General features: G+C 51.0%; 1 protein-coding gene across 5 annotated transcripts in view; it reads left to right on the top strand.

The window, feature by feature from the left end:
* The first annotated feature begins 9,704 nt into the window (after window positions 1–9,704).
* GRIP2 (glutamate receptor interacting protein 2) overlaps window positions 9,705–11,199 on the top strand; it is a 97,253-nt gene continuing 95,758 nt past the window's right edge. For all 5 annotated transcript variants that reach the window (XM_025448995.3, XM_025448985.3, XM_049097844.1 and 2 more), the window contains exon 1: window positions 9,705–9,821. In XM_025448995.3, the coding sequence (XP_025304780.1) occupies window positions 9,767–9,821 (55 nt within the window). In that variant the 5' untranslated portion in view covers window positions 9,705–9,766. The remainder of the gene's footprint in view (window positions 9,822–11,199) is intronic.

The raw sequence follows: 11,199 nt of genomic DNA, 5'->3' as shown, positions 1-11,199 counted from the left end.
TCCTGACTCATACACATGGGTTTTTTCAGCCAGCCTTCATTGCTAGAACATAGCCACATCGCACAATGTCACCCATATACACCTCTTTCTCTATAGCTATCTCTGTGGTCACCGTCCCAAGACACACCTCCTTATGCTCACTTGGACCATCATACAAATCCCTCGTTGGTCTCCCTCTTTCCCATCTGCCTATTCAGTCTATCCTCCCCAAAGGCCACAAGAATGAGCTTTCTAAAACCTGTATCAGTCCATGTTATGCTTCTATTAAAAAAGTTTCTCTTTGTATCCAAGTGCCAGTTTTCTCATCTGTGAAACAGGAGGGTTGAGAAGATGAACTCTATGACTCCTCTTAGTATTTGTTTTCATGATATGGAATGTGGTCCTCACTACTTGGGTTAACAGCAAAGGTATGCTCCTCATCTGGCCCAACAGGGCTGCGTTATTTTTCTCCCAGGACATGTGTGTGCAAATATTCTACTCCACTCAAACTCTTGTGCTCTCCTGACTTCCACGGGCATTTGGCCATGTTAACCATGTCCTCCTAGCAGGCTGCTCCACCTCCTATGAAAACATTTCCCATTTTTAAGGGCCCAGCCCAAATACCATCTCCCTCATGAAGCCTCGCCTGAATTTCAACAGGATATGACAAGATTTCTCTCTCTTTTTCAAATCCCTACTAAATTATGTGGTGCAAAGGACTGTGACACCCTTATCTGTGTATTGTGCTTTAGGCACAGTCCTTACACTTAGTAAGGACTTTAAAAATATTTATTGAATTGATTCCACTTTATATTTACAAACTTCCTGTGTTTCCCATCTGTACCCCCATTATACATTCTGTTTCCTGTTTTCTTCCTTTTTTTAAAAAATTTTTATTTATTTATGATAATCACACACAGAGAGAGAGAGGCAGAGACACAGGCTGAGGGAGAAGCAGGCTCCATGCACCGGGAACACAATGTGAGATTCAATCCCGGGTCTCCAGGATCGTGCTCTGGGCCAAAGGCAGGCACTAAACCGCTGCGCCACCCAGCGATCCCCTGTTTCCTTCCTTTATCTTAGACTCATCAGAAAGCAATTTTTATTATTTCATTTCCTCCTCTGCTAGTTGATTAGTTTTACTCTTTGATAATTTGTGGTTACTCTCAATATTACAATGTGCATTTTAGACTTATGACAGTCTACTGTAAATTGGTTATTTTATCATATTATAGGCAATGCTAGGATCTTATACTACTTTAACTTTGTATTTATACTTCCCTTGTTGTCACGTATTTTAATGATATATATATATTTTAATCCTCAGAAGACATCACTATAGTTTTTTGTACAGTCAAGTTTCATTTCAATTTACTCCAAGTGTACACTACTTTCCTTTCTGCATGTTCCTATTTCCACCTGGTGTTTTTGACCTTCTGCTGGGGAACTCTCTACAGAATGTCTTTTAGTGTGGTCTACTGGCAAAGTTTCTCTAAGTCGTCAGTAAGCATCTTTATTGTATCTTCACTGTTGGAGGATGTTTTTCTCTGAGCACAGAATTCGGGGTTGGTAGTTGTTTTCTTTTAGTACTTTAAAGATGATGTCTGTTATCTTCCACCTTACAATGTTTCTATTAAGAAGTTCACTGCCAGGGCACCTGGGTAGCTCAGTCAATAAGGTGGCTGACTTTGGCTAGAGTCATGGTCTCCGGGTTCTGGGATTGAGCCCCATGTGGGGCTCCCTGCTCAGGGGAGAGTCTGCTTGTTCCTCTCCCTCTAACCCTCCTCCCCCTGCTCATGCTCTTTCTCTCTCTCAAATTAATACATAAAATATAAAAAAAATTTCACTGCCAATGTGACTGTTGTTCCTTTGAAGGTCAAGTGTCTTTTCCTCTGACTGCTTTAAGTTATTTATTTATTTATTTATTTATTTATTTATTTGCCTTTGGATTTTAGCAATTTTACTCTTCTGGGCAGCTGGGTGTGGTTTTCCTTAGATTTCTCCTGCTTCAGGTTTATAGCATTTACTGGAATTACAGTTTGATTTTTTTTTTTTTTACTGATTTTGGGAAATTCCTGGTAATTATTAGAACTATTGCTTCTGCTATGCTACCACCCTTCCTTTCTGCAACTCCAATTCCATGTGTTAGACCTCTTCACTACATTCCATGCATCTCTTTTCTGTATTTTCCATTATTTTTCCTCTTTATTTTGGAGATACTTTTCTGCATATATTTAACTGACCTATCTTCCAGTTCACAGACCCTCTCTTCAGATGTGCAGAATCATCTGTGAGCCCATTGACTGAGCTCTCAATTTCAGTGATGTTATTTTTCAGCTCTTGAATTTCCAATTGGTTATTTCTTACAGATCTCAGGTCTGTGATAAAATTTTTCATTTGTTACATCTTCTTGAACATATCAATCATAGTTGTTTTAAAGTTCATATCTGATAAACACTCATATTTGGGTCAACTTTGGGTCTATTTCTATCAGGTGTTTTTCATTTTGGTTCTGTTTATTTATGTGCCTAATTAAAGATATTTTTCTGGTTCTAAGTTGAATGCCAGATATCACGCATAAGAAATAGAAAAGGATCTTGGTGTTGTTACCTTCCTCCAGATAAGACTTTGCCCTTTCCTGTGACATAGCTAGAGTTGGGGCATATTGTCTTAATCCAATCAGAGGCTGAACTGATTCAAGTCTCAGTTGCAATTTTTGTAAGTCCTGGTCTACCTGTGGTTCCTCCCCTTACTCCTGGGCTACATAACCCACCGTCATCCCAACTAAAAGCTTGGGATATATATGAAGACTCTTCGGAGTAGAGACCTCTGTGGATTCAATGAAATTGTCCTTTGGTGAGCCCCTGTAGCTGGAGGAAGGGTGAGACTTCTCCCAGCATGCCAACTAACTGGTCTTTTTTTTTTTTATTTTTATTTATTTATGATAGTCACAGAGAGAGAGAGAGAGAGAGGCAGAGACACAGGCAGAGGGAGAAGCAGGCTCCATGCACCGGGAGCCCGACGTGGGATTCGATCCCGGGTCTCCAGGATCGCGCCCTGGGCCAAAGGCAGGTGCCAAACCGCTGCGCCACCCAGGGATCCCCTAACTGGTCTTTTAACAAAACAGTGCGGTAGGGATCAGGCTTTTGTTTTGTTGAGTAAGATGTGCAGGCTTATGGCAGGAGATGAACTTCAGAGGATGAGAAGAAGAAGACTGGTTCTGGCCCCTGCATGCTTCTCTTCACCCTTCCCCATGCTGTACTGGGCCTTTCTATTCATATCTGTGACTGAATTTGGTAGGTATTTAAAGAATAGTCATTTGGGGGTACCTGTGTGGCTCAGTCAGTTAAGCATCTGCCTTCCGCTCAGGTCATGATCCCAGGGTCCTGGGACAGAGCCCCACATCAGGCTCCCTGCTCATCAGGGAGTGTATCTCTCCCTCTCCCTCTGCTGCTCCCCTTGCTTGTCTCTTTCTCTTTCTTTGTCAAATAAATATATAAAATCTTTAAAAAAGAAAGTTTATTTATTTATATATATTTTAAAAAATTGTTTTACTTATTTATTCGTGAGAGACACACAGAGAGACAGAGACACAGGCAGAAGGAGAAGCAGGCTCCATGCAGGGAGTCTGATGCAGGCCTTGATCCTGGGACTCCAGGATCACGCCCTGAGACAAAGGTAGATACCCACTGAGCCACCCAGGTGCCCCTAAAAAGGAAAGTTTAAAGAATAGTCATTTCTATGGGACTCAGACCCTAGTCTGCCTGGGGCTCCCAAGGCATTGTTCTGATCCAGGCACTAAATCCTGCTGCTACTCAAAGGGAGCTGGGGGATATCCCCCACCCACCCTCCCCTGACAATGACCACTTGGTGGTGAAATTAGTCAGGAGAAACCTGACTTCTGGTTTTGGGGACTGGCACAAGATAGAGGTAGGCTCTGGAGTCAGAGTGCTTTCTTTCTACACCAGAACATGCTGTACCCCTCAACCCTGGTTGGACCATGCAGAGAGCTTCAGACTTGAGGAAAGAGGAATAAGAGAAGATCTCAGGACTCTGTCCCACCTTGGATGAGTGGCCTTGGACAAGTTATTGCTCCTCTTTTGACTGCATTTGTCAAAAGCTGCAGAATAAGGGGGTTGGGCTGAGGTTCCTTCCAGGTCTAGGCACCTGGGATGCCTTCCATTGAATGACTCAGGCCCCAGGACTTCTCTTATCACAGCTTGCCCTGCAAGATTGGGGGTTATGAGCCCCACTTCAAAGATAGGTAAATGACACTCAGAGAGGTACAGTGACCTGCCTGAGGTCATGCATCAAATAAGCTGTCCCCATAGGGTGTAAGCCGTGTAAGAGCAAGGATTTTGTGTCATGCTTCACACATAATAGGTGTTCAACAAATAACTGTTGAGTCAATGAATGAAACAGTGGAGTACGGGTTTGAAGCTAGACCTGAGTGACTCTGAAGCCATTGCTCTTTCCAGTGCTCGATGCTGCTTCTAGGCCATTTGGAATTATTTGGAGAATGTTCTTGGAGGGGCAAGGACCTATAAAAATGTAGATTACCGATTGTTTGATAGCAATAATCAGGGGAGGAATGAAACAAAAGCTCAGGATGATGTGGAGACCAATCCCACACTCGGAGCTTGAAAAGCAAAGCAAAGCATGAGGTCCTGTTCAGGAGCTCAGACCAGAACACAGAGACCTTTCTGGCGCCCTGCTGGGGTCCCCCAGTAATTGCAGAGCAATTGTTAGTGGATGATTGCTTGTCAGTAACCCTCCCCTGAAGGGCTGGCTTGTGCGGTGTGATTACCTTTGCACAGGGTTCTCTGAACTTTTGTGGTCTCACACGCTGTTGGTAAAACAATTGGGGAGCACATACTCCCAAAATGTGTACATATGTAAAAGTTTAATGTATGTACCACTCTCAATCCATATATTAAATACCAGTAAAGCTTGTTTTCTTTATTAATAATAAGAAAGAGAAGTAGTATTAGTTCCTTCCCACACCCCAGTGGTTTGCTCAGCAATCATATGTCATCAGACCGGGTTGTGTTTGCTGCCCTCCCAACCAAAGGCTGTTAGGTTTCCATGAAATGCAGTCAGAGTTGGGAGTCAAGAAGGTTCCAGTATACCAGCCTGAAACATCCCTTCTCCCCTGAGCGCTCTGGGAAGAGGGGAGCCTAGAAGCCTAGGTGCAGCCCAGATCCGGGCACTCCGTGGTGAGTAATCTTGGCTGAGTTCTATCCTTGCTTTGGTTCTTGGTTCCTGCCTGTGGCACACCCTATGTCCTGCACAGGGATCTGCTCAGAGGCCATGGGGGTTGGGTGCACCATGAACCAAGGGTGCTGGGTGATGGGCTGGGTCTTTGAAGGGGGGGCCACATTCTAGTCACCAACAGGCAGCAATAGGCCAGGCAGGCCTTTGAGTCAACTGGACCTGGCAGCCACATGCTGCTGCTTCTATTGCCCAGGGGATCGCTCCCACTTCTAGGGTATCAATAGAACTGGTAATGGTATTTAATGCCTACATCGGCCCTACCATGAGCCAGGCACTAAATGCTTTAATGTATTAACTCATTCATCCTCATGATAACCCTATCAGAGAGATATGATTGGTTTCCACATTTTACAGAGATGAAGGCTGAGGCACAGTTCAGAAACTCACCGAGGTGCCGTTTGGAGGTGGATTTAAAAGCAGGTACCTGGTTCTGGAGTGTTCTAGGCCCTAAACCACTCTGCCACACTCCCTCCTATTAGTCCTGCTCCCACCATCATTCATTCATTCATTCATTCATTCATTCATTCATTCATTCATTCACATCTCCCCCATTCTTGCTCCCTTTCTTTTTCCTATTCCTCTGATAACATCCCCCTGCTGCTTTTCCCATTTTACTGCTACAATTCCCCTGCCCTATGTCATTGCCAGGTTGCTCACGTGCTGCCATTCTTCTTACTATTTCTTTCCTGTTACTCCCCAAACTGCTCTTCTGTTCGCGCGCTCTCTCCTCCCTGCTGTAGGAGGGCCTCTCCTGTTCCCACTGCCGTTCTTTCTGGCTGGGCTGCTATTACGTTTCTTACTCTTCTTCATGATACCTCTGCACACAAGGCTTCTCTTCTCTTCCTGCTACTATGACTCCTTTCATCTCTCCTCCTAGTCAGGGATTTTTTTTTTTCTTGGACTCTTCTACACTACTGTTTTTCTCTTACTTCTTCTCTTCTCCAGTAAATAGGACTTGCTCTGTTACCCTCCCTTGTCTCCTTTCCTCTCTCTCTACTTCCTCCCTTCCGTGGGTTTCAAAAATACTTAGATTCTTTGACATTCCTCCCATAAGAGGTGGTCTGTGCAGCCTCCCTGGAATTTGGGAGGCTTGTGACTGTTTCGAGGAGAGCCAACAATGATGCTCTGGGATTTCCAGGGCTGGCTCAGCAAAGGGGATGAGGCTTCCACTTCGTGCTGTGGTGCACCTACCCTGGCATGCCCGCTGCCACTCACTCCCAGTGAGCCCCATGTAAGAGGCTCAACTGCCCTGAGGTTGTCATGCTGTGAGGAAGCACAGGCCACATGGAGAGGCCATTGGCAGGCACTTGGGGTGACAGTGTCAGCTGAGCCCAGCCTTTGAGTCATGCCAGCTCAGGTACCAGTGGGTGATTCCAGCCCCAGCCTTCGAGTCTTCCCAGCTGAGGCCCTGATATCACAGAGCTGAGACAGCCCCTCTGCCCTGCCCAAATTCTTGACCCATAGAATTCATGACCATAATACAATGTTTGTCTTATGTCACTTAAGTTTAGAGTGGCATGATTGGCAACAACGGATAACCAGAACACTCTCTCAGTGACGCTGTCCCTCCTCCCCACGTCCCTTCTCTTGCTCTCCTGCCACCACCACTCCCCTCCTGTGCCCTGCCCTCCTCACTGCCCTCCTCTGTCGGGGCCTCTTGACCTTGGTGCTGGTGTGTTTGCATCGCCTTTCAGCCATCCCAGCCCTGTCATCCTCGGAGCAGCGGGCAGCCTGGCTGTGGAGCTCATCAATCTCAGGGCAGACAGCAGTGATTCACAATTCTGCTGCTGAGGAGACTCACTCCTTTGTCAGAAGCTCACAGCCATTAAGACAAGTTCTGGAGTCAGCACTCTGCAGACTGGGGCCTGGGTGCAGATCTGCCCCTCCCTTGCCCTCCCCCCCCCCCCCCCCCCCCCCCCCCCCGGCCTACTTACTGAGGTGATTAACAATTCAGAATTAATACAGGGCTGGGATATGACCCATCTGAGGGTCTTAGGAGCACGAACAGGGGATAAATATATCCCATGGTCTGTGTGGGCAGCACTGTCTGGGGGTGCTTGGAGCTGGGCAAATCTGGGTTTAAAAGTCAGTTCTGAGAATTCCTGTCTGTGCGAACTTGGGTAAGACAGTTAACTCCTCCGAACCCCACTGCCCTCCTTTGTCAAATGGGGCTAATTATACCAACCTTGTTGAAGTATTAGGGATCTAAGATCACATTAAAAGCTTACCTCGGGACGCCTGGGCGGCTCAGCATTTGAGCATCTGCCTCTGGCCCGGGGCATGATCCCAGGATCCGGGATCGAGTCCCACATTGGGCTCCCTGCATGGAGCCTGCTTCTCTCTCAGTCTCTGTCTGTGTCTCTCATGAATAAATAAATAAAATCTTTTAAAAATCTTTAAAAAGGTGGGGTGGGCAGCCCCGGTGGCTTAGCGGTTTAGCACCGCCTTCGGCCCAGGGCGTAATCCTGGAGACCTGGGATCGAGTCCCATATTGAGCTCCCTGCATGGAGCCTACCTCTGCCTTTCTCTCTCTCTCTCTGTCTCTGTCTCTAATAAATGGATTAAATCTTAAAAAAAAAAATGCTTACCCTCACCTTACAAAAGGGGTACCTCTGAAGGTCAAAGTTTTGGTAGCTTTGTTGATGGGATCAAGATGCCAGGGGTTGTCACTCATTGAGCTACCTTTTGGAATACAAGTATCTGGCTCCAGCCTTACTGGACTCTGTCAGGACAATATGATGATCTCTGGTTTGCAGGCGAGGAATCTGAGGCTTAAAATTGAGGTGATTTGCCCAAAGACAGAGCTAAAAACTAACAAACCCAGGATCCAAGCAGAGGATGCTTGTTTTCCTCCCAACACTCTTAAAGGGTAGAAGTTTGGTGATCTGCACTAACCACCACATTCATATTTTGCTCTGCGGATAACCATGAAGCCCCTCTCCCTCCCTGAGCTAGATGCAGGAGAGGTGTCCAGGCAAATAGGCTGACTCGTTTGGTCAGGGAGGAAACAGCTTTTACTGAGGTATAGATTTTTTTTTAATATTGTAAAAATTTACTTAAAATCTTTAGCTTATTTTTTGTTTAGGTAATGTATTTCCAGGGTTCAAAATTTCAAGAGGCACTGAAGGGGATTCAATGAAAAGTGAATCTCTCCCACCTGCCCCTGGCCATATGATTCCCATTCTGGAAGGGGCCAGTGTTTCCACTAGAGACCATGTTCCATATACTTGAGCAAATATGAATGTCCAGCCTTCCCTCCTGTTTTCTGCCCATATTATAAACACTGTTCTTCATTTTGTCCTCTTCCAAAGAATGTCCTCCTCCTTTTTTATGGCAGTGTAGTACTGCTTTGCCTGGATTCCACACGTCCCCACGCCCTCCTCATCCCCATGGTGGAAGTGAATCTGACTTCTGAGGATAGGACCCTCCAGTGCTCCTTCCCCTGGCTGTTCTTCCCAGAATCTGAGACCTGGGGAGCTGAACCGCTGCCAGGCAGAAGGAGGGAAGCTCTGATTGGGTGCAGTAGACAAGGCCTGCACACAGACAGACCTCTTGCTGCTGGCCTCCAGCCTTTGCTGTGTGTCCATGGACAGGCCCCACCCTCTCTGGGCCTCTCGGGTCTCCTCTGCAAGATGCCATCCAAAGGCTTCCCTTCCAGGACAGGGGTAATGGCTTTTTTTTTTTTTTTTCTTTTTTTAAAGATTTTATTTATTTATTCATGAGCCACACAGAGAGGGGTAGAGACATAGGCAGGGCGAGAAGCAGGCTTCTGCAAGGGAGCCCGATGTGGGATGGAAGACCTTAGAAGCTCACTACCTGAGCCAAAGGCAGACGCTCAACCACTGAGCCACCCAGGTGCAGGGGGTGAGGCTTCTGTGGAGGGACCCATGCTTCTCAGGCTTGGGGCCAGGGTGCACTCATTCATTGATTCACCGGCTCATTCATTTATTCTCTCATTTATTTACATATTTCTTCACTCGTTAATTTTCTCATTCATCAATTCACTAACTCATTCATTCATTCAGCCACTCATCTTCTCACTCATCTCTACACCTCATTATTCACTCACCCACTCCCTTCTTCTCCCATTTATTTACGCATTCATTGTTTCCCTCATTCATTCGTTGACTAGTTGGCGGTGATCAGGAGTACCAGGCTGCGACTCGCAGAGCGCGGGGGCGAGAGCGCGCGGCCCGCGGGGTCCCCCTGCGGCCTGACTCCCCGCCCCGCCCCGCCCCGCCCCCCGCGCCGGGGAAAGCGCGCGCTCTCGGGGAGCGTCGCTGCTCAGCCGCGGGCTCGCGAGCCGAGCGGAGCGCCTGGCGGCCGCCCGGCCACCCCGACCCTCGGCGGCCGCCCATGCCCGCCGCGCCCCGGGCCCGCGGCCCTCCCCAGCGCTGCGCTGCGCCGCCCGGCCCGGCGGGGGCGGGGTCGGGGCCGGGGCCGGGGCCGGGGCCGGGGCGGGGGCCGGGGCGGCGCTGGCGAGGCCGGGCCGGGCCGCAGGGCGGCCGCGGGGATGCGGGGCTGGCGGAGGAACCTCGCGCTCTGCCTGCAGCGGCTGCCGGACGAAGGTAGGACGCGGCCGCTGCCCAGGCCGGGGAGAACCGCCGCGGCGCGGGGCGCGGGGCGCGGGGCGCGGGGCGCGGGGCGCGGGGCGCGGGGCGCGGGGCTGCGGGAGGCGGAGGGCGGGCGGCCGCTGCGAGGCGCGGAGCTCGCGGGGTCAGCGCAGGACACGCGGTGCGGAGCTCGCGGAGCGGAGCCTGGCCCGGAGGACCCGCGGGGGCGCTCGCAGCGCGGAGCGAGGACCGGCGCGGCGCGGCCGCAGGAGGCTGACCCGCCCGCGAGCCCGGCCCCCGAGCCAGCCCGGCCGGCGCGGGCACCACGTGCCTCCCGGCTCCCGGCGACTCCGCGGGGGCCGCGACGTGCGGGCGCTCGCGGCGGGGGACTCCGGAGCCGACGCCGCGGCCGCTGGGACCCAACTTTGCTCCGCCCGCCCGCGGCACCCCGCGCCCTCCCCGCCGCCCGCAGTTCGGCAAAGTTGCCAGGACGCCGCGGCGGGAGGCGGCGCGGGGCGGGGGGCTCGGCCGCACGACCCCGCCCGACCCCGCCCGACCCCGCCCGGCCCCGCCCGGCCCCCGCCCGGCCCCAGCCCGGCCCTGCCGCAGCGCTGCGGCGCCGCCCCCTCCGCCGGGGGCCCCCGGGGCTGCCCCACCCCCGTACCTGTTGTGCGAGCCGCGGTGGCGGGGGGAGGGGGAGGAAAAGGACCCGCGCCCGGGCCCCGCCACCGCCGAGGAAAGTTCGGATCCGGTGCTAGTTAGGAATTGCTGGGCCTGAGAGTCGGGGCAGAGGGAGATGGGAATGGCAGCCGCCCCCGCTGCCCTCTCCGGGGGGCGTGATGAAGGACCTAGGGCACCGAGAGCCTCACGTCTGCTCCTGTCTTTAACCTTCACAGCCTCCCTCTCGAGAGGGCGCCGTCATTCTTTCCACTTTACAGGTGAGGACACTGAGCCTCAGAGAGAGAAAGCCTCCTGCCCAAGGTCACTCGGCCAGTAGATGGTACAGCTGCGATATGAACCTAAGTCCATGTGACCGGCAAGATTTTGGTAGTGTCCAGCCCCCCCCCCCCTTCCTATCTGCCCCCCAAGGTGGGCCCGGCTCAGTTCATAGCAAAGGATCCATTTTCAACCCAAGCCAGAAGCTCCTGTGTGGGGCATGGGGGAGGGGGAGAGGAGGGTGACAGCCAGAGCCCATCCCTGCTACTCCTGCCCTGGCCCCGGGGTTAAGTCAGATCTGTAACCTCTACCCCGCTGTGGACCCAGGTTCCCAGGACCTGGAAGCAGAGCCTGTGGAGAGTCTTGTTTAGACCCTCAGGCGGCCTTAGCTGATGTCCCAAGACCCTGGCAGGCTGACAGCTCTGCCCAGCGGAGGGGGCGGACCTCCCACTCCTCC

The sequence above is a fragment of the Canis lupus genome, chromosome 20 (assembly GCF_003254725.2).
Source record: "Canis lupus dingo isolate Sandy chromosome 20, ASM325472v2, whole genome shotgun sequence".
Taxonomy (NCBI): Eukaryota; Metazoa; Chordata; class Mammalia; order Carnivora; family Canidae; genus Canis; species Canis lupus.
This window is presented reverse-complemented; position numbering and strand designations above follow the sequence as displayed.